At 52.5% G+C, this 22,779-nt stretch overlaps 1 protein-coding gene across 1 annotated transcript in view; it reads right to left on the reverse strand.

The window, feature by feature from the left end:
• Positions 1–10,218: 10,218 nt before the first annotated feature.
• Ppp2r2c (protein phosphatase 2 regulatory subunit Bgamma) overlaps positions 10,219–22,779 on the reverse strand; it is an 84,284-nt gene continuing 71,723 nt past the window's right edge. Inside the window, exons 7-9 of the mRNA XM_052199379.1 lie at positions 17,868–18,037; positions 15,514–15,605; positions 10,219–12,881 (exon numbers count right to left, since the gene is read on the reverse strand). Coding sequence (XP_052055339.1) covers positions 12,590–12,881; positions 15,514–15,605; positions 17,868–18,037 — 554 coding nt within the window. The 3' untranslated portion in view covers positions 10,219–12,589. The remainder of the gene's footprint in view (positions 12,882–15,513; positions 15,606–17,867; positions 18,038–22,779) is intronic.

The raw sequence follows: 22,779 nt of genomic DNA on the forward strand, positions 1-22,779 counted from the left end.
GGACAGGGTCTGCATAGGCAAGTGCCCCTCTGTAGTGGTTTGTTTTATTTAACTTAATAAGGTCTCACTGTGTATGGTGCTCAGGATGGCCTGAAACCCACTGTCTAGCCTAGCCTGGCCTCGAACTCAGCAATCCTGCTATCTCCAACCTCCCAAGTCCAGAGATTGCAAGGCTGAGCCTCCAGCCTCCATTTGATTTCTGTCCTGAAGGTGAGGACTGCCTGTCTCTGTGAGAGGGGTGAAAAGAGAGAGATCTGCTATGTGTAGACAGGCCTTTCCTGCTGGTGTTGGAGAATGTAGTGTGGATTCTTCATGGCCTAGCCTGGGCTGACAGTAAAGGATGTGGCTGTCTCCGTTTTCCTCTGGGTCACCTGGGACACTGGGGTGGTAGCAGCTTCCTCCTCTTGCCCCATGAGTCTGCCTCAAACTCTACATGTTAAAGGGATATTCAGAGACCACGAGGACAGGCGTTTGCTCTTGGGGGAGGGTCTTCCCCAGCAGTGGGTGTGGCCAGCTGCCCAGCACCACCCCTCTCCCCATCCTCCAGCCACAAGGCCACAACACATGGTCATCATGCCACTGATTGTGTGAGACTCTTAGAGCAAAGCACAGATGACCTCGACCCATCCTTGCCTTGATGGAGTTGAGGGCGTGGGTGGGTATCCATGACAACTCCATCTACAGAAGACACTAGTTTTAGAGATCCAGGATGGGATTGATACAGGCCTGTCCCCAGGCTACCATCACTTCATGACATCTCCCCTGGGAGACAAACAGACTCGGGGAGAACCCCAAGCAGTCATGGATTCTGGGTACCACTTCTCATTCTGCTTTGAACCCCCATGTGCCCAAGAGCCCTGCAATGACATCGAACCCCAGCCTCTGTGTCTCTATCCATGTCCCATGCCCCTGACTCAGCTCTTCTCAGAACTTCCACACAATGACCCCTGTGCAGAGATGGAGTGTCGTTCAGTACCCTGGCGTGTAGCAGATGCCTTGCTCTCTGGAAGCAGCCTTTCCAGCCGGTGGGCAGCTGCTGAGTCTCATGCCTGCTCCCTCCCAGTGGCCTCCCTCTTGCACCAGAGCCTCAGCATCAGCCTTATCTTGTTCTGAGGGAGAGAGGAGTTGATTGTCCGGGAAGATAGTCAGCAGACCTTGACGAGCCTCCCATAAACTTGCGTCTTCTTTTAAACATTCCTCAACAGGGGAACCTTGGGCCAGAGGCACTGTGACGTCCTTGCTGGTTTCGTAAGTATTTCAAACGGAAAACAGCAATGTTTAGATTGGAGCTGAGCTCAATGACTGGATCTAAACAGGGCCTGGCGTCTCCTGGCTGTCTGTACAATACTCCAACACGCAAACTGCCCTCCTTCCTCCTAGCCATCTGACCAAAACCACTTGGCTGGCATCTGTGACTTACTGTTTGAAATACTCCTTATCAGTATTAGCTAGGTGCCTGGGTGCATCCCAAGCAACCAGTAGGGACACCTAAGAAGAGGTGGCAGGGTTCCTGCTCCCTAGATCTTGCCATTCCCACTCTAAAACTCCTCTGGAGGCAGCCTGCCATCCTTGGAAGTGGGTTTGCATCAGGGAGAGGCCTTTCCCCCTGAGGTCCTGACCCCCAAGGGCAGCCTGAAGCCCTCCAGCCAAAGCAGAGTCTGTCCCAGGCCCCACTCCTCCCAGGCAGATCTTGATTGGGGGTGTAGCATCCTTACACAGACCTGAGACCTGCACAGCCCTGCTCCTACCGCCCTGCCTGCGGTCCAGCGGTCCAGCTACCTACCACACCCACAGGCCAGACCCGTTGTTCAGCTGTCTCTGGAGCGCTGTCATCAGAATACTCACTCTAGGCCCAGAAGCTCTGTCCCAAGGGTCAGCTGTTATCAGAGTTGTTAGGGGCACAACCTGGATCCTGCAAGCTCTCACTACACAGGCCTGCTCCCTCACCCCTGAAATAGTCCAACTAAACACATAAGGAAGAGTGAAAAGCAGAGAAAAGAGGTTATTTTATGTGGCCATATCAGAAGGAGAAACAAGATTTCAAGTAACATCCTTCCCCAACTCCTGCTAGGACAGGTTCTCAACCTGTGGGTCACAACCCCTTTTGGGGTTGAGTGCCCCTTTCATAGGGGTTGCCCAAGACCATCAGAAGACACAGGTATTTATATTACGATTCATGACAGTAGCAAAATTAAAGTTATGAAGTAGCAACAAAGACAACTTTACAGTTGGGGTCACCACATCGTGAGGAACTGTATTAAAGGGTCCCAGCACTAGGAAGGTTGACAAGCACTGCTCTACAAGGCTTGAGATTTGAATAGAGACAGCTATGCATAAGGCTTGTCAAGGTGTGGTCCCTCTCACTGATTCAGCTCCAATTTCTCTTACAAGGTGATCTGCCAAGTTGTCAGAATTTATAAAGTCTTTCTAGAAAGAAGCTCTCTCCCTCTGGCTGGATCGTGGCTGCAGTCTTTCCCTTCTTTCAGCATAACTAGGGAGAGATTCCAGTCTCTCGGGGTCTATTGTCTCCACTCCCCAAAGGGAAGGGCATGCATCTCCCTAGAGTGTCATCATTCCTGCCAGGACAGTTACAAGCAAACACCACAGCTCTCCCTGTCCTATAGCACCTGATGACAAACCATGGAGTGGGGTCTAGCTTCCCTCAAGGTCCTGCTAGAGGTCTGGGACCCAGCTTAAAACCATCTTTTGGGGTCGTGGGGTGCAGCAGCCTAGTGAAAAGAACCATTGTTCTGTCAGTGAGCGGAGCAGTGGCTAGGGGTCCCTGAGGGCCCCTTCTTCCACAGCGATGAGGACCTGGTTTTAAGCTGGCCTTTTGGCCGCCCAAGAACAATCACATAACCCAGCTGCCCCTATGTTGATGTGAAAGCACAGCCCTTGCCTCAAAAGGAACAGGACTTTATTATGAGCCCGACATGAGTGATGTGGCTGGAGCCATGACTGTTTCACGGTGTTCTTAAAGACCTGTTCCAACCACGGAACTGGTCACATGAGATTGTGTTGGTTGCAGAACAAAGTCAGAAATTGAGGCATTGGCGGAAGGAGACATAGGTGGCCACAGACAAATGGTGAAATCTCTGCTTCAGATATAGTCTGATAGCATTCTTTGCTCTTTGGTTGATGGGTCCAAGGAGTCTGCTAAGAATGTGTTCCAGAGGATTGGTCTGATAGTCACGAGGATGATAGACACGCCACAGGGTTGGACGACGAGTAGCCAGCAAGGTTCTTAAGACTGTCCGTGATAATTAGCCTTAGATCTGCGACACTCTGACTCTCCACAGTCATGGAGTTCTAATCAGTCAACCAACCCAGCAGAATCTTCAGCTCAGTGTGTCCCCTCTGCCCCCACCTCAGGGAACTTTATCCCTGCAGCTCCCTGAGGCCGGGGAACTGATGGAAATGGATGGAGTCAGTCTCTAGGTCTTACCACTGACAGACAGAGGACCTGCCTGCTGTCCTTATGTTTGTGCAGCATTGTGGACCAGCTACTGGGTCAAAGACAAACAAACCGTGGTGGCAAAGAGCAGAGAAGGAGCCCAACTCAGAGCCTTGTCCCAGGTCAGACCCCCATGCCAGAGATGCCGCCATTATTCAGAGTCTCCATGCCTCAGGGTTGATGTGGTGTCTCCCAACCAGCAGCATTCATCGTCCAGCCCTGGGGGCGGGGGGTGCCTCACACCAGTCCAGAGCCCTGCAGAGCGGTAGTGACCACTGGCAACAAATACCCATGATCCTGCTGGGCTGCCCTGGGGATCCCGACCTGGCCATACCCCTCATTGCAGTGCCAGGGTCCTGAGATGACGTGGATGCCTTAGGCCACTTTAAGTTGACACTGGTTCCATCCAGGTGGTCCCCATACTCTCTTCCTGAGTTCCCACCACTCTCTGCTGCCGTTCCTGGTATGGCCTCCGAATCCCAGCATGCACTACGCTACAGAATGTCTCACTTTTGTCTGAGACAGCCGGGACCCAGTCATACTATGCAGTGAGACTGCACGTGATAGGGACAAAGGGGAGGAGGGATCAGCAGGCCCTCAAGGTGAGGGCTGTGTCCTCCAGGTGTGCAGACAGGAACTCAGCAGATAAAGGTGGCAGACCTCAGGTCTTCGGCCAGTGTTAAAACTGAGTTCAGAACCCAAGTTCCCTCACCTTATTGAACTCAGGAGGCCCTGAGGACACAGGTCAGATGAACAGCTGGATGATACAGACACTGCCTGCCCGTTGTCCCTTCACAGTGTTCCAGGGAATAGCATGAAGATTCACTGCTCTTAGGACCTGCCTACTTGCCCACGTTTGGACTTTGGGTACACGGATCTGACAGTGGCGCCTCCCACTGTCCACTCTTTCTCCCCCACCCCCACCCCCAGACTTCCAGCATTCTCTTTGTGACTCATGGAGTCAGCTGGCAGTGTGGCTGACTAATTCTAACAGTGACAGGTGAAGATAGCTGGGCTTTGTCTGTTCCAAGGACCTCATTGAAACAGTCGTTCCCCACTCCAGCGATTATTTCCAGCTCTGAAAGCTTCGGTTGCTAGGAAACAGTGTTCCGAGACCTAAAAGCTTTGTTTCATCTGTGCATCAAGTGGTTGGACTTGAGCAGCGTAACTTTGAAAGGTAGACTTGGTGAAAAGGAACCAAACTAGGAAAAAAACTTGAGTGAGCAAGTCCATATATAATATATAATAATATATAATATTTAATATTTAATACATAATATAATATACAAAGCGTAATGAACTATGTATAAATTATACATTATTTAAGTGTTTTCCTTGGTGTCTGTACGTGCTCGTGAGCTTGGTGTTCACAGAGGTCAGGAGAGGGCTCTGGTTCCCTGGGCCCACAGTTACAGGTGCTTGTGAGCCATCACATGAATTCTGGGAACTGAACTCGGATCCTCTGCAAGAGTAACTAGTACTCTTAACTGCTAAGCCATCTTTCCTGACCTTTCTTCCTATTTAATCACCGGGATGACTTGCCGAATGAGACACTGTAGACCAAGGATTTTCTCCCAGGTCCCTGGGCTGAGTCTCATCCTGGGATGCTCATTGTCTAGGTGCTGGGTCCCGACAGAGTCAGATGTGTTCTGTGGCTGGTGTCCTATGTCACCATCCTTGCAGAAATGAAAATAGTCTTGAGAGACACTGAGCGCCCCTCCCTCTGGCTATCAGATTGTTGAAACAAAGGTTCAACAATTCCAAATGAAGGGAACTTCCCAGGAGTCTCATCCTGGGAGAAAGGCAAGGCCAACGCTTGGTGCTGGGCAAAGTGGGAGCTTGTCTGCCAGGAGGAAATCTCACACAGTTCTGACATTTGTCAGACCACCATGCCAGACCCTGAGGCTGGGATGGTGATGGCGCAGTGGTAGACAGGACCACACCTTGACCAGGACTGTTTAATTATGCACAGCTCTGTCCCTCTGTTTAAAACTAAACCTCATGTCAGAACCCTGAAAATGGACTTGGGGGATTGGCCAGACCTCTTTGTTCCTCTTTCCAGGGTGGTCGCAGTGAATCAACCCTCTCTCTCTGCTTTTCTCCGCGCTTATGTCTATAACCACTCCATTAAGGGTGGGTGGCTGCCTCACTGTCTCCTCCTGCTGAGGCCCTAGAGTGGCCTCCATGGTGCCCCATGGTCTCTACACACCTGCAGGAACTGCTCCGGTGCATCAGGCTGGCAGTGAGCAGGAGCATGTGGCCAGGAGAGCAGAGCCTTATAAAGGATAGTGGCTCTGAGAAAGGTCGCTCCCAAGGTGGTGGCTCTGGAAGAGTCTAGGGAGAGGCCTGTGTACCAATGGATGAGGGCCACAAGTCTCACACCTAGACAAAATGGGAACAGCCTACGTACAAGCGACACCCTGTCAATGCTGCATGACTGTGAGTCCCTCTGAGACCGCTGACCAGGGTCTGTCTACTCAGAAACTGGGAGGGCAGGGCTAGCACAGCCTGATGCTGCTCACTGGCGACAGTCTTTTATGCAGCACCTAAGGATAGACTCCTCAGCTCTCTCCCAGACAGCAGCCACAACCCCGGGGTTCTTTTATTCACTCCTTAAAAACCCCCCACAAAGGTTGGAGAGATGGCTCACAGTGGGATGTAGCTTCAGTACTTGGGAGCTCTGACGGCCCTCTTCTGGCCTCCATGGGCACTGCACACAACAGTACACAGATCTACAGGCCAACAAAATACCCATGCACCTAAAATAATCTAAGGAAAACAAAGCCCAGGAGCCTCCATGCTCCAACCCCACAGCTGTCAACACCCTAAAGACATCATCTTTCCTTCTGAATAAAATGTTTTTCTAAATTTTTCCATCACTCCTAGCTGTTTGTTTAATAAAGTATGAAGAAGCAATAAACCCTGTCTGCCAGGACTTGGCAATTTCCAGACACCCTGAGACGAAGCCACAGTACAGAGATGTGGAGGCTATTGCCTGTGTAGTCCTCACGTATCCTCCTGGTCTTACACCGTCTCGGTGGGGACAGAGGAGAGGCCTGGGCTTTATCTGTTGGGGTCAGATGTGACTGACCTTCCCTGTCTAGGTGTTCTGCTAAGCTTAGGCCTGGGAAGCCATTTGGGTTTTAGCAATAGTGGTTTCCATCGGAGTAGCCACAGCTAGGGTGCCCCAATCCTTTGCAATGTACTGATGCAGAAAACCAGTGGGTGCCCATAGAAATGGGAACACTCCCTTTGACTCGTGCTGCTGTCCGAGCATCATCCTGTGGCTATCGTATGTCAGAGCACGAAGAACAAGGTTGCAGGGACAGGAAGAACACCTCTCCTATGTTCATCTCAGCTCTCAAACGTGTGTCTGCAAAGGTATCAGAGAGCCAGGTTCCAGTCTGGCCTCTGCCTTTACTGTGCAGCCATGGGCAGTCCCTAGGCCTCTCTGAACCTCAAGCCCCTCAGGGTCTCCATCAGTGGGCACTACTCCATACCCCTAAGCAGAGCAAACGTTTGGATGGTGGCTAAAAATGTTCATCAGCATACCTGCAGGCCTCTCACCGTTGGGGCAGGTGCATGGCCTGGGCATTCTGACCAGGGACTCTGGAGGCTGGTTCTGACACCAGTGTGGCAGTGAGTAGCCTCCAGCATCTATAGGATGACATGGTGGCTGAGATATTCCCTTAGTGCTGCCTGTGGCTCACAGTCATCCATACTTTTTTAAAAAAAGATTTATTTATTGTTATACGTAAGTACACTGTAGCTGTCTTCAGACACACCAGAAGAGGGCGTCAGATCTCATTATGGATGGTTGTGAGACACCATGTGGTTGCTAGGATTTGAACTCAGGACCTTTGGAACAGCAGTCAGCACTCTTAACCATTGAGCCATCTCTCCAGCCCCATCCATACTTTAAAGTGGAAACTTAAGGGTTCTTTGGAAAGTGAGTGGTGTCTTTTGCTAAGGCAGACATGTGAAGGAATGTTTCATTGAAGCAGACACAAGTGAAAGGCTAAGGCAAACTCAGTGAAGACGCGACCAAGAAGCGTTTAACTATGCAAGTAAGCCAAGCTCAGCCTCCTTCGTTATGAGTCCCTCCTGTCCTATTTATACACTCTCCAAACATCACGTGTCCTCCACGGGTCCTGCCTGAGCATGTGTGTCTGTCTCAGCTGACATCACTCTGCCAAGCAGCCTGAGTCTGCGGAAGTGACAAGAAACTGCAGCACACCAGAAAATTTTTCGTGCATTTCTGTCAAAGCCCCACAAATGCAGCTCAACTCCACAACGCAAGGCGGACTGACATATGCGTCTTGTTAGCAGAGACTCCTCCATCGCGTGTCCGCTCACATGCTTACTTTAGCAGAAATGTTCCAAGTCTGCGCTAGCCTTTCAACTGTGTCTGCCTCAACGAATCGTTCCTTCATGTGTTTGCCTCAGCAAAACACCATCTGACACAACTGACTCTCCAAAGAACCCTTAAGTTTCCACTTCACATACTCAGTGTGTTTGTGTGTACACGGGTGTGTCTGTGCACGTGGAGGCCAGAGGACACTACAGAGCTGTCACCATTTTTTTCTTTTGAGACAGGGCCTCTCATTGGCCTGGGGCTTGGCCAATGAGGCCCAGGGATTGTATCTCCTCCCTGATGCCAGGTTCATAAGCGTGTACCATGATCGGATTTTTTTCCATGGGTTCTAGGTCTTCATGCTTACGCAGCTAGCATTACTGACAGATCCCTCTCCCCAGACCCAGAGGAGTCTCTGTTCTTACAAATAGCATGGAGTAAAAGGGCTGACAGGTGCAGGGATCACCCAGAGCCCGCAGGACTATGGGAAGATTAACACTCCAGTTTGTTTTCAAAGGGCAGATGGCAGCTGAGGGGCTCTGGAAGTCTGAGCATGAACCTAAGCACTATTAGCTGAAGCTCCTCCCTGGAGCAGCAGGGTCTTCTCGGTATAATGTTGTCCAGGCTGCAGTGTGGTAGCAGATCTGGCCAGCTGCCCCTCTGCTGTTCAAGTTCTGGCCTTGGGATCCACTCCTCCCCAACTCTGGACACCAAGCTCCTCAGGAGAGTGCCACTGTCTTTCCCTTCAGGTGTGGTCAAGGTGTGGGGTCATCCAGTCCCCCCTCACGCTTCCTACTCTGTGCTGTGAAACCTGGGCAAATCCTGGGGCCTCTAGAGCATCCTGTCTCTGAAGGAAGGTGAGAATGTTCTCAGATGACCTGAGGGAAGGGACCAGTGTGCTGGCCTGCGGCCCAGGGCTTGTGAAGAGCACATGTCCATCTCTGTAGAGTCAGGAGATCTGAAGTCCGTTGTGGCCCTTGGACGGAAAAGTCAAGGTTGGTCCTGAGGAGGCCCCAGCAGCGACATAGCTCAACAATGCTTGCTGGGCAAACATGGGGAGCCAAGCTAGATTCCTGGAACCCACAGATAAAAGCCGACCATGGTGGCACACGCTTGTAATCTTGGCATCAGGGAGGAGATGGGGTGCCCTTGGGACTCACTCACTAGCTACCAGAATTGGCAAGCCCCAGGCCAATGAGACTCAAGGCCTCTAGTGTGACTGTGGTTCATCATCCTCCATCTCTACAGCCACCTTCCCGCCATGCATCTCTGAATGTTTTCCTGATGTCATATTCCTAATATAGTCAGGATAGCCCCCTATTATGGAGGGCTCAGAAGACCTGATGGGACCTCCTGTGTCATCTACAACAGTCCCTCTACCTCAAAGATGATGGAACAGCCACTGGCTCCCAGCAGTGGCACTCCATCTTGGTAGCTAAAGTGAGGCATGGTGGCCTGAGGTTACAGGATCAGATGCCAACCTGAGCGTCCATGCCACTCGGGCACTTCAGCCGTGACAGTCTGAATCCTGACCCAACATCTTCTAGTTGTACCAATTCAGACATGATACTTGGTCACCTCTGAGCCTCAATGTTCCCATGAATAAAATGGGTGTAGGGACAGTACTCCACCTACACTCTATGAAAAGCATTCTAGGCTAGCCAATCTGGTATCACAGCCTACTCAGCGGTACAAAGGGTCCACAAACAAATGTTTATCTTATTAGTCACGCAGAGGTCCTGAGGAGACAAGCTCGGTTTACACATGTGGGTCAGAGGTTAGCCAAATGACACACAGCCAGGAAGTGGCCTTCTTATCCTGATGCTGACCTGGAGGCCGTAGATAAACGCAGCTGCAGCTCCACCTCTGCCTTGGAGAGGTGTGGGCTGCAGGGAATACAGCGGGGAGGGAAGCCCTGACTTCCACACAATCCAGTGGCCCAGGTACCGGCCACCTTCCTCCCAGATGTCCATTCCCAGAACCTGCAGCCTCTGCAGGGTGAGGCTGCCAAGAGGCACTGCAGTCGAGACTAGCCCTAGATAGCACATGCAGCTGGAATACTGGGCTAATGTTTGTGCCTCGGTTTCCTTGCCTGGGTTTGTGGTGGAGACAGCCACCCACCAGAGTCACATGCCAGGCCCTGGGCTCTGCAGGTTCCAACTGGGGACCCTGCTCTGGGCACACGTGAAACTTGGTGTCCACACTGACTCTGTTTCCTCCTTCATCTGGGTTAGAGTTGGAGCCGAAAAGACACAGTTAGACGCAGCCCAGTCTGGATAGGAGCTGCCCCCCACCCCGCCCAGCCCGCTGGCTCCCAGTGGCTGCTCCACCAGGTCAGTTCACTAATCAGCAGCCTTCGGAGCCTCGTCTTAGATGTAACATTTGTTATTTTATTGGAAAAAGCTGGTATTAACATATTTATAATTTTATTCAACAGTTGGATAATCTGTGAGACACCGAAGAAAAAAAGAATGCACCTATGAGCCCCAGAACCCCAAGTGACTGGGCCTGACTATGTTACCAGCACATACATACCCAACACCTCCAAGGGCTTCGCCCTCAGAGAAGACTCAATGCAGAAGAAAACAAACTCAAAACCCCAACAATGTCGCAATGATTATGGGAAATGCCACGTATTCAAGACCAGAGAATTTAAGCAGAGTAAAGTGGCAAAGTCTGTGGCTTGCAAGGCTCTGGTCCTTCCGCCATTTCTCACACTGCCCCTCCCCCCTCCACACTTTTTCCTCCATCAATACACACATTATTATTAGCAGTCCGCTCTGAACCTGGGTGATTTCTTCTGGTCCCAAAGACATACTTTTTTTTTCTGAGATCTTTTTCTGTCTCTCTTTTTCCTTTCTACTTTGGTACCCGACATTTAAAACAGAAGTCTGGAAACTACGGTCCTCCTTTTGAAGACCGTGTAAGATTTGACTTTGAAGACATTTTGCATGAAACCTATGACCTCACAGCAGCCTCCAGCTCCCAAGGCAAATCTTCTCTAATGCCAAACCGCAAAGGCAGATGGGTGTGCCAGAGATCCAGGCCAGTGTGTAAGGCCCTCTCACCAGGATTTTGGCTTCAATGGGATTTATATACAACTGGCCACACTCCAACTTCTTTATAAGAGGGGAAAGTAGCCAATCTTTTAATTGCTAACTTGAATCAGAGTCGATATGTACATAAAATACTGTCCAGAGCGCCTGAATTTTACAGTGATAAACATTCTTCATTCACATTGACTTAAAAAAAAAAAAGGCCAAAAAATGTAATGGACCCAGTTTCTGTGTAAATACATGGCCGGAAGTGAGTGTGCATGCGGTTTGTGCTTTGACACACACAAGGATACCTTGATCCACTGAGAAAAAAAACAAAAAGCTCTGTTGCATCTGTTTCTTGGGTGGCAGGCCACGTTGTAAATCTAAAGCCCCTCTGCTCTCTGCGTCCAGAGTCAAAATGCCAAGCCCTGCCGTTCAGGGATTTCAGGAGGATGGAGCAGGGGTCACTACGAATGGCCAGTCACCTGTGGCCCTGAGGAGGTCTGAGAAAACGTCCTCTGGGCTGTCTGGCTGCATGCAACCTCCTCAGGGAGCAGCCGGAAGGGAAGGAGAAAGCTGCAGACACAGTGAAGGTGAAGTGCATCTTGGGAGGCAAGCCCGGACGCCATTTGTTCTCCATCTTCTCTCTTGTGTCATCTTGTCACCAGCGCGCCTGCTCTGAATGCACATGAAGATGCTTCCCTTCTATGACCTTCCCTTGGAATGCCGCTTGAAAACCAGTCACCAGTGTGGTGGGTTGGAAAAGAGCCTGTGAAGACCTGCGTGGGACACCAGCTCAGCCTTCAGGGTGTGACCGCCTTGGCACCCCACGTCTCTGCTCAGAGCCACGGCTCCCTCCTGCGTAGAGGAGACGGTGACTACACCCGAGCTCCAGCAGAGCCTGGGTCTCAGCTGGGAGTTATGGAAATGAGTGGACACCTGTTTCATGGGTGTGAGGGTTCTACAGTCAGGGACAGGACCTGCTGTTGGCCATGGGAAGATGACTGGCTAGCATGGAAAGGTGACAACGGCAAAGCCACCACAAAGTGGGCTGTGGGGATCCAGCCACAGCCACCATGGGCTGAGCACCATGCCCAGCGTGCAGTGGGCACTCACAAACGGACGGCAGTGAGGTGGGGGCTGCAGCCACACAGAGTCCCCAAGTCTTGCTTCCCGGGACTTGCCTCAGCCTGGAAAACCCATACGAGGGACCTGGCCCCGCCTCACGATGAACCCTATGACTTTGGCTCTGCTTCCCAGAACCTGCCCTGGCCTGACACCTAGAATACGGAAAGACATCCCAAAGGCCCAAGTGACAAGCTGCCCCGGCCAGCACTCAGTGAGAATTCTCTGTTCAAAATCCACCATGAAGCAGCAGCTCTGAGCCAGGGCACAAGGCTGGCTCCCTTGAGGATCTGCAGATCCTGACTGCCTTGGGAACTTTACTCTTCCTCTGGAGCCCCATCACGGACCGGCTTGACCTTCCCCGATAGGAACTGACCCACCCTGGACATGAATAAAGTCCTGATAATAATGAAAGGCCCAGCCCGAGACAGGAGGGCGATAAACAAAAGGAGACCCGCCAGGCACATCCACCTTATCCGCCTGTAACTGAGGCTCCTTCCTTTCCTTTGTTGAAACTGGCCATTACCATCCAAGCCGACTCCAGCCCGGGGACTCATGTCCCCACGATGGCCACCACGCTCCTCCTCTTACAGAGGCTGGGAGGGCCACTGAGGCCAGCTAGTGCATGTCGGAATTGACCTTATCCTGGAAGATGTACAGGTTGTTGGTGGCTGCGATGGCAATGATGTTCTCGGCTGGGTGCCAGGCCGTGTGCAGGATCTTCTTGGTGAAGTCCAAGCTGTCCACACTGATGTCGTCACGCCGCCGCTTGCCACCCACGCACACGCGCCTTGGCTTGAGCACCGCCCTGGGTTTGCTGCTCTCCCTCGAGGCCTCCAGAGTCACATCCCGCTTGGTGTTCCGGTCAAACATGCGGAAGAAGTTGTTGTAGGCCCCCGTCATGATGACACTGGCGGGAGAAGCAGAGGGGTCAGTGTAGGAGGAGAGAGGGGACAAGGACACTCCAGAGCTATGGGGTGAGGTCCCCCACAGCAGGCCAGGGGACCCCTGGAGACAGCCTTTCTTTCTGCTCCTCTCCTAACCAGGGACTTTATCTAGTGAGGCATGGAGCAGGTTATCACCATGATACATTTAGGAAGCAGGCCTGGGCCGAAAGGAGGGATGTGGGGTTGGTTCTAGGGAAGACTTCCTCTCTGGGGAGAGGAAGAGGAAGAGGCAGATTGCCACAGAGGAGGAGGCGTTCATACCGTTTTAGTGGGTAAAGAAGATGATAAACCTACACCAGTCTTGTATGTATGGAGCACAGAAACCACTGCCAAGAGGGACCCAACACTCGTGAGTATGCATGTGTATATTTGTGTGTGTATGTATGTCTGTATAGGTGTGTGTGTAAATTTATATGTGTATGTGTGTTTGTGTATGGGTGTGTGTGTTGGGTGTGTATGTGTGTGTGTGTGTGTGTGTGTGTGTGTTGGCACAAGGCCACATGAAGCCACTTTCCCAAGGGCTGACTCAGGCCAATCCAGCTGTTCTTAGATCTAATCAGGACTAGAAACAAAGCTGGACTCTGCTCCTCCATCCAAGGCTGCTGAAGGTAGGGAATGCAGGTCCACTGAGGGCTGTTACACCACAGAGTGACCCGCCCTCTGCTGGCCCATTTATTAAGGGACATAAAGATGGGGAGTTTCTCCACTTAGCCTTGGGCTCCTGGGATGCAGGCACTGAGGTCCCTGTCCATAGACAGACCAAGCTCAGGGCAATCCAGAGGCAGAAGGAAGCATGAAGATTGCTCTTCACTGGCCAGAACCATGGACAACCACTGACTGGACACTCTCCTGAGAGCCCTCCTGCCAGGCATCTTATCCACTGGTGATGGGGAAAAGTACAGAGTCAGTGAGAATCTACCATACTATAAATGGCAAGTTACAGGAGGAGAAGCCCGGGAGCCCATGGGGAAGGCGGAGAATGTCCCCAAGGCAGCTCCCTAGAGAAGACAGCGGAGCAAGCTAGGAGGGATGGGCTGCGGCGGGGTCCAGGGTCAGAGAAATGCGGAGGAAGGAAAGGAGGGTGTGGCACATGTATGGGAATTGGGATGCTAATCCACGCAGTGTGGAGCTCCATCACAGCCGGAGTGATTTTGCGATTTTGCGCTGGGTTTAGACACTGTCTGGTTACGTGTGTCCCCTGGTGGCAAAATAAAGTTCAGCCAGTGGGTGGCAGCCTTTAGCCACCTACCCGTAGGGTTGGAGCCACCTTTTTATAGCAAGTCTCTCACCAGCAAATCTACCAAGGCCTGCTCCCACTGTTCACTGGAGGATCCTAAGAGGGGATGGCTGCCTGTGGGAGAACCACGGGGGGCCCTGACTCCTGGGAGTGGTCAGGCTGAGGCGGAAGCCTGCCTCAGGCCAGGGCTCTAACCGGCCTCCTTCTCATCGGCCTTCAGCGAGCACTACAGACCACCACACAGCTGAGGTTCCTCTTCTCAGCATGGTTCTTGCTCAGAGCCTGTGTGGAGCCTTGGGATGATGGCAGCCCTTAGGTGGGGCCAGGCCTGCTCAGAGTGGTTCCCTCTTAGTGCTCTTTTGCCTGCCATCTCCAAACCTACTGACAGCCTCGGTCTTGAGCACAACTACTATTACCGCCTAAGAAGTTCTGACGTGACCCACCCACCTGGGCACGGGGCAAAGCAGATGCCACCAGTGTGGATGCACATCTGGATGAACACCTGGATGGTGGGGAGTTTGGGCTGAGGCTCTAGTGCCACCACAGAGGCTCTGGTACCAAGACGTGCCTGGCATTCTGCTCCTCTGGTCACGTGCAGCCTCTCTCCTTCATCTGGGCAGCAGGATACATGGTTACTCAGCCATAGGAGACCCTGGGAGGTCACCTACCAGCCTCTACACTGAAAAGTCACGGGTAACTAACTGAGCCTGAGGCCCGTGTGTGGGGACAGAGAAGCAATATCCCGCCTCAGAAAATCTCGTGAGCTGTGGAGAGAAGGGCACAGAGAGAGGCAGGCCCTTGGGTCCAGCAGAGGAAATGAAGGATGCAATGAGTCCGTCTACATCCACTGCTGGGCCAGGCTATGGCGATACTGGAGTCTGTGCCATGCACTAGGGGCCGTGTCTGGGTGAGGTAGATGACAACTAGGTCATCAGTTCAAGTGAGCCCCAGAGGAGCAGCATAGGGCTACCACGGTGATGGTAGGAGGAAGGGGCGGGCATTTCAGTGCCTGCCTGTCTAGGCATGGACATGTTGGGCTAAAGCCCTCATCTGAGGGCCCAGGGAGTGGGAGGCACTTAGCTGCTCCTGACTTAAAATCCCACAGCATCCTGGGACAGGGTGTGGGGGGGGGGTGTCAAAGTGAGTGTCAGCATCAGTCACGGGGGTGACAAAAGGATCACTTGCTAGACTTGGACTTGAGTCTAAGAGCTCTGGCTCCCAGGGCGGAGACCTCCCACACCTCTTCCTCATTTCGACCTGGCAAAGTGCAGTTTTATCATGACGGACTGGGGGAACCTCCCTCCTGGGGTGAGGGGCGAGGCAGGGTGTCTGAGGCTGCGTGGCTGGGGCTGGCTCACCTGTCACTCCCGTTCCAGGCACACTCAAACTTGTCGAAGATGCAGTCACTCTCATACAGGGAGCAGAGCTTACTCCGCAGGTAGTCGTGGACCTGGCGAGAAGAGGAACAAGCTGAGTGAGGGGCACCATCGCCCTGACACCTCCACGGATGGACGATAGTCTGACACAGTCCTGCGCACACGGCTGACCCGGAGCTGCAAGCTATGGGGATAGCTACGGGGATAGCACCAGGGAGCCGCGTTCACAGCTCAGAGACTGGAGAGGCTGTCGTCGGTGAGGCAGAAAGGGTGGGCCCTGCCACCCACAGTCTGCAGCCACTCCTCCTGCCCCAGACATTGGCTCACAGTCTTCATCACCCTGGTTCCACCTGCCTCGGACCTAAGAGGATGAAGCCAAGGCTCTAACTCTCTCTGATCCCTGGATCCAGGACCCTACGGGACGCAGTGCACTGGACAAACCCAAAGGGCCCCCTGGCACTGCCAACCCTGCCAGAAAGCAGGCCTCTCATGTTGCCATCTCTTTGTGTAGGCGCAGCAGCCCTTAACAGGCCCAAGTAGAGGTGTGGGAAGCTTTCCTTCCTGTGGGCCAAGCTTTGCCTGCTCCCTGGTAACAAAAGAAAATGCTTCAGCTGCAGAGGAAGAACGAACACCAGGCTTGCTGGGCCTGACATGAGGAAGTTCCGTGTCTAGGGACCAGTATCCTCGAGAACCATGGGTTGAGGATGATGACGGTGATATCTTGGGATAATCCCACTCCTATAAGCCTACTCAAAGGCTCCTCTTTATTTTTTTAATTACTTACTTTAATTTTACGTACACTGGTGTTGTGCCTGTATGCGTACCCGCTGGAGCTGGAGTTGCAGACAGTAGTGAGCTGCATGTGGGTTGCTGGGAATTGAACCCAGGTCCTCTGGAAGAGCAGCCAGTGCTCTTAACCATGGAGCCATCTCTGCAGCCCCTCAGGACTCCTTTTGATGGAGTGAAATAGCTCTCACTTGCCAAGTACTGCAAGTTGGCCAAGCGCATTCTTACTACACACAATTTTCTGGGGCACAAAAGTCACCCCCAAAGACACAAGCAGTTGCAGTCATTATTATTGCTAGTTTAGAATCTGTAAGTCACCTGACAGAAATCTTACAGAAAGACCCTAAAATGGTTACGCTGCCATTCCACCAGGGCCCCACAGGCTTTGAGAGACCCAGAAGCTATGCACTTACTCCTCCCTAAAATAATGTCCATACAGGTCAGCCTGTGCTGACCGCAGTGTAGTGATGACCCCAGGGGGCTGAAAAGCACAGGCTCAGTCACCTCCAGCTCGGAGGTTGCTTCCTGCCTCAATCTCGAGCTGCTGACACTTTCAGAGGGAGCCAAGAAGCTCTGTCTCTGCTCAGAATACACAGGGTAGGACCCGGAGAAATAGGGAGACACAGGCCCTGCCTGTGTCAACTGCTAACAATGGGGTGGTCAGGTCAACAGATGTCCTGGGAGCATGTGACTTCTAGATGCTCCTTCCAGAAGCTTTGTCCCCAGGACACCACACCTCAGGTTTTGGCAGGGGAACAAGCAGTGCTGAGCTCTGGGAGTGCCACCACGGAGCTGAGACTCCTCTGTCACTTTCCAGCTTCCTAGTGTCCCCTGTCCGTGGAACCAGGAGTCAGTGCCTTCTTTGCTGGAGCAGGACAGAACAGGTGATAGGCACTGTGCACACGCACAGACAGCCCTGGGGGTGGTGCTGGGGTTTCTAGTGGCATGGCTGAGCCTGTTATCCGCCAATCCAGACTCTAGACCACCTTCAAGGTTCAGCACAAATGCAGCTGCCTCCAGAAAGCCCTGCCCTGCCCCCTTGCCAGGCATCTACAAGCTGTACTGCGCATGTGATATTTTAATAGCAAACCAGCTTCGTCCTTGTGCTCCACCAAGAGATCTGGCAGGAGGATGAATAAAGTTTCCTACAAGTGCTCAGGGGTCCACCCTGCACACTAGCTAAAAAGAAAAAAGAAAAAAGAAACCACCCTGAAGATCTAGAACCGTCTTCTGCACTACCACAGAACACAAGTCACACACATGCTTACCTACTTACTGGTAAGGCTGTGGGTGCTGGGGGTTGCATCTGCACCCCAACTTCAGACCTGACTACATACCTTTGTTCCTTCTTCCCCTCCTTCCCCAGAATGCAGATGGCAGCCCCATGTAGACGCCCCCTTAGCCACCTCAAAAGCCCACTGCAGTTTCATCTACACTGCTCCACGGAAAGCCCCTGTGCTGGGCAGGGTGTTGGTACAAGGAAGTTGGGTGTCCCTGGGAGATCTCACACCACATGGAGGGCCCTGAGGCCATCAGACTTGGACACACACCTGGTAGGTCTCTATGGGCCTCGCCTCCATGTTCAGGTCCCAGACCTTGACCGTGAGGTAATCCCTCGTGAGCATGTAGCGCCCGCTGTGGCTGAACTTCACGTCGGACACGGAGGAGATGATCTCTGAGAAGAAGGAGCGATTGCTGGGGTCCTCGGGCTCTTCAAAGACTGTGGAGAAAGAATCAGCAGCTGTCATTGGCTGTCCTGCCCAGTCAGAACCAAAGCTGGCTGTATCCATCTGGGCTTACCTGTCTGTCTGTATCATTCATTCATTCATTCATTCATTCATTCATTCATTCATTCATCAAACCTTTCCTAAACACCTACCAAAACCCTGGGCTTTAATGACCCTCTAAAGAGGAAAAGTCAGCTTCTGGAAGGGCTCCCTTGTGAGAACTGTGTTAATTGAGGATTTGCCTTAGCGCTGTGAATGACTTCACTTAATCCCCTAATAAAACCTTCGTGGTAGTAGCCTAATTACCCCTATTTAGTACACAAGAAAACTCAGACTGAGAGGGAATCCACAGCGCATCTCAGAGCTGCGCTTGCACACTCCCTGCTGCCCCCTACTGGCAGTTCAGAACGCGAGCCTGACCGTGTCTTGGTAGTCTGATGCGCTGGACATTTTCTGCCTCTAGGCCAGATCCTGATGTGCTTCAGGTACTAACTGGTCCTGGGTCTTCCGGCCAGGAGCTGCTTTTCTGAAAGTGCATTGGACACCTGTGGCTAATCACGCCCCAAAGAGGCCCGGGCGGCAAAGCAGGTGGGGACTAGGACTGCTTTGGGCTGGCATTAACTCCCTGGGCTCTGTGGCAAGTCAGCAGGGGTGCTCCTGCAGAGCCAGCCTCAGGAAGCCACTGAGTGACAGCCCTGCCGGCTGCCTCACTGGAAGCAGAGAGTTGGCCACAGCTCCCAAGAGGCTCAGGACAGATCCTTCCTCTCCAGGCGCATAAAGGCCCCCAACAGTGGCCCAGCCTAAAAAGATAAAAGCACTAATAAACTGGATTCAATAATGCTCACTGACTAACGTGTACCCACTGTTTGTTCCCTGCTCAGTCTCATGCATCCAGTCCCCATGAGACAAAGTGAAACGTGTCCCACGGTGTGGCCCATGAAGAACTGACATGCTCTGGCCCCCATTTCAGAGTCTCAGAGGCCCCCCATCTTCTGTCACACTATCCCTTATACTGAAGCCTGCAAAAAGCACACCTGGGGAAGCTCCGAGCCTCACTCCCAAGCTTACCAGGAGAGAGGCCTCTTCCCCCCACACTGGTTAAGACCACAGTGTGAAGAACCTTAGGACAGGATGCGGATTTGTGCTGGCTGTCTAGGGGCTGGGGTGACAACCATAAGGCAAGACGTGGTCGCTTTAGCAGCTGGGAAGGACAGGGGAACAGCTGCTCCTAAAGCCTCCAGAAGAGGCAGCCCTGCCACACCCTGACTAGATCTCCCACCTCCACACCTGCAAAAGCACACGTGTTGCTTTAAGTCTCTGAGAAAAGTGTTCTCTTGAGGCTCCAGAGCAATATCGTGAGGAGGCTGAGGAAGAGCAAAATGCCAGGAAAGGGGCGCCAATAGCTCCACCTTGGGAGACTGAACGGCTCAGCCACTGTTAGCTCTCCTTGCAGACTCTGCTGTCAAAAGCAGAAATAACTGTCTATTTTGAGGACTCGTGAATGGCTGTTTCTATGGTTACCCTGTCACAATGCCTAGCAGACAGCAACCTGGGCTTCTAGCGTTTCTGGGAGAGCAGAAGCCACAGATGGGAATACATCCAGCCAGCATCCCCGAGCCCTGACTGGTTCAGACAGGTCTGGGGAACTACTCTACTCCTTTGACCCTCAGCTTTCTTCCCTGCCCAGCAGCAGGCATGAGGGCACGCAGGGCTCCTCTGCGATTCTCTTTCAGTGAGAAGAAAGTTGCAGAGTCATCCCTATTAGGAAAGGATGCTGTGGGCAGGGCCCTGGGGGCGTCTCTGACAGCCATACCCTGGCTTTTAAATATAGGAGTGGGAGGCCAGGAACCAGTGAAAGCCCCAGGCTCTTTCCACACGTGGAGTAATGATCACGGCTGAGGAGAAAGGACACATGCGCCGCCCTGGGCCCCGGGAAACCCCATGAGCACCAAGAATGCACACTGTGGTTTGAGGCACCCAGGGCCAAGGACAAAGACAGTGGTTCTTGTCACAGCATCAAAGCACAGATGTGGTGGCAGAGGGCAGGTGGTGTCAGAGGGCAGGTGGTGTCAGAGGGCAGGTGGTGGCAGAGGGTTTCTCAGTCATGTGCCTGGCTAGGGTTCCGTCTCGTCTGGGGTCGGGAAGCAAGCGGGTAGGGATTGATTCTGGGTTCTGGATTCTACACAGGCTATTTAGAGGCTGAGAAAAAATTCCAGAAGAATCTAAAATACAGAATTAACACCAAAAGAAAACCTGTATGAACTAAAAATCATCTAAAGGTTTGAAATGACTGAAGGGTGTCTATTAAATGGCTGCCACCATTGCCAACACACCATCTACTCTGCTGGACCAGTAGGATGCTTCTGGGTTCTGCCCTCACACTGAAGGAGATAGCATAGAGCCTCTACTCCCTCCTGGGGACCCGACAGGGCTTACTTAACCCACAGCAGGCCTGGGCTCTCCTCTTCTCCCCATCTTTTCTTACACAGTCTGACAAAAAGCTGAACATGGACCCAGTTCAGGAATGTGTCCCATCTGGGCCAGCAGGGATGGGCACAGGTGTCTGAGGCAATGCCCCATGGTGGGAAAAGGATGCCCCAACCACGGCTGCCTTAATCCATGAAACCTATAAATGTCACTCACTCTCACATACACACATACACACAGAGAGAGAGAGAGAAAGAGAGAGAGAGAGACAGAGACAGAGAGACAGAGACACAGATAGATAGACAGACAGACAGACAGACAGAAAGAGAGGGGGGGAGGAGAATTAGGCCAAAGACAGCATGATCACCAGCTGGTCTTGAGAAGATCCCCAGATCACCCTATGGCCCCAGTGTGACCGCAAGGACTATTATGTGAGAGTGAGGAACCGACTTCAGGGCAAGTCTCAATGTGGCTCTGAAGATGGAGGGAGTGGCTGGGTGTCAAGGAGGGGACACGAATGACCCCTCAGAGTTACTGAGGAACCACGTGCCCTCTGCTAGTTCTGGCTAATGACACTCACATCACACCTCAGACTCTAAGACAATGAACTTGTGTTCAGGTGGCTCGGGTGGTGGCTACTGTGGCCCAGCTGCAGCAAGTCCAGGGATGTTAGTGAGGTTGGCTCTGTCCAGTCACCTGGACCTCTCAGGCTTCCCTTCCCATCCTGTTAAACGCGGCCCAGGGATATAGCATGAGGAGAACTGGGAGTGCTTGGGAGGACTCTCCAAGGAAACCAGTCTTGTGACCTCACGTCTCGGAAACACGACTTGTTCTTGTTGTGTGTTTCCGTGCTCCTCCCAGGCGTATTGGACAGGAGTGAGTTTGCTTCGGATTATTCATTACCGCTTGCTGCTGTTATTTAATTAAACATTTGTGCCTCTGTGGGAAAGCATGTTCTTGCCATGTGGTGCTTGTCCTTGTGATTGTATAAAACTTGAACTTGTCCTGCCTTAAGCCTCAGTGTATAAACTGTCTGGGGTTCCGGATAAAGTGGGCATGAGACTTTAGTCTGCCTCATTTATTGCCTCAGTTCTCCCCGGTCCCACCATCTCTAAAGCAGGGACACAATCCCATGCTGATAACCTTATAAGATCAACCTCGGTTAAGACCCTGACCTCTAACATCTATCTGTACACCTCCTGCTCCATACCCCTCAGAGTCCAGTGGAGATCCCGTTACTGAGCCCCAAATCCACCACCCCAGGACTGTACACTCCATTCCCATTCATCTAGAGTATGACCCATCCCTCCCAGCATTCGTGCCCAACAGCCACTCTGACCATCCACAGCCTACCAGGAAGAGCCCAGTAGCTCTGCCTCTGGAGTGCACTTGGTGGGATCTGTTGGCCCCTTCCCCAGCTGTCTCTTCCCTCTGTAATGTTTGTTTTTCATTTTGATCAATACCATCTCTTCCCAGCATGCCATCCTCCCAAGGCTGCCCTCCATACTTAAAATAAGACCCAGCTTCCCCTTAACCACGATGGCGCCTCAGCTGCCCTGCCCTGCTCACTGGTCCCTTCCGCCCTTCCCATCTGCCCACTTCATCTTTGGTAAAGCTTCCATCTTGAAGCATTTGCCCCGGTGACTCACTCCTTCCAAGGCCTCCACGACTCACCCTTCAGAGTACCTGTTCCTGGGTAAGACGTGAGTGAGACCATCCCTGTCCCTGAATACCCCATCCCTGGGTGGGAGTGCCCTACCTAGTCCACGACAGGAACCCACCATGCCTGCCAAATGCTCCTGTCACATGGAATATGCACAAGCCTGGAAGAGAGCTGCAGGGTGGGACACGGGGATAGAACTTGGTCAAAGAATGAGAAAGGAACTGGAGTCTCAGCCTGACCCCGCTATCCGGCATAACCTGGCTTCTGGAGAAGCAAGACTTTGTCATTCGAAAGCCTGGGCTATCTGCACCTCCACTTCTCTAAAGCCCCTTCAGGGCCTACTGGAATCACCCATCCATCCACCCATCCACCCATCCACCCATCCATCCATCCATCCATCCATCCATTTATAACTGTTCCCAGGTACTAGGGACCAGTGGGTGGCAGACCAGAGAGATAGCCCTATCCTCCTGCCTGAGTGTCATGGGGTAAGGCAGTCCCTCAAGGCCTCCTGGTGCCTAGAGCCACAGTTTGAAGCCTCAGGCTCATCCTTGGGGCCTCAGTTTCCTCTGTTTACAGTAGCTACCTTGGAAGGATGTGACTATCACCCGAGACAGGTAGAGTCTGGCAGGCGTTGCCAGGGGT

Source organism: Apodemus sylvaticus, chromosome 11, assembly GCF_947179515.1.
Source record: "Apodemus sylvaticus chromosome 11, mApoSyl1.1, whole genome shotgun sequence".
Lineage (NCBI taxonomy): Eukaryota > Metazoa > Chordata > Mammalia > Rodentia > Muridae > Apodemus > Apodemus sylvaticus.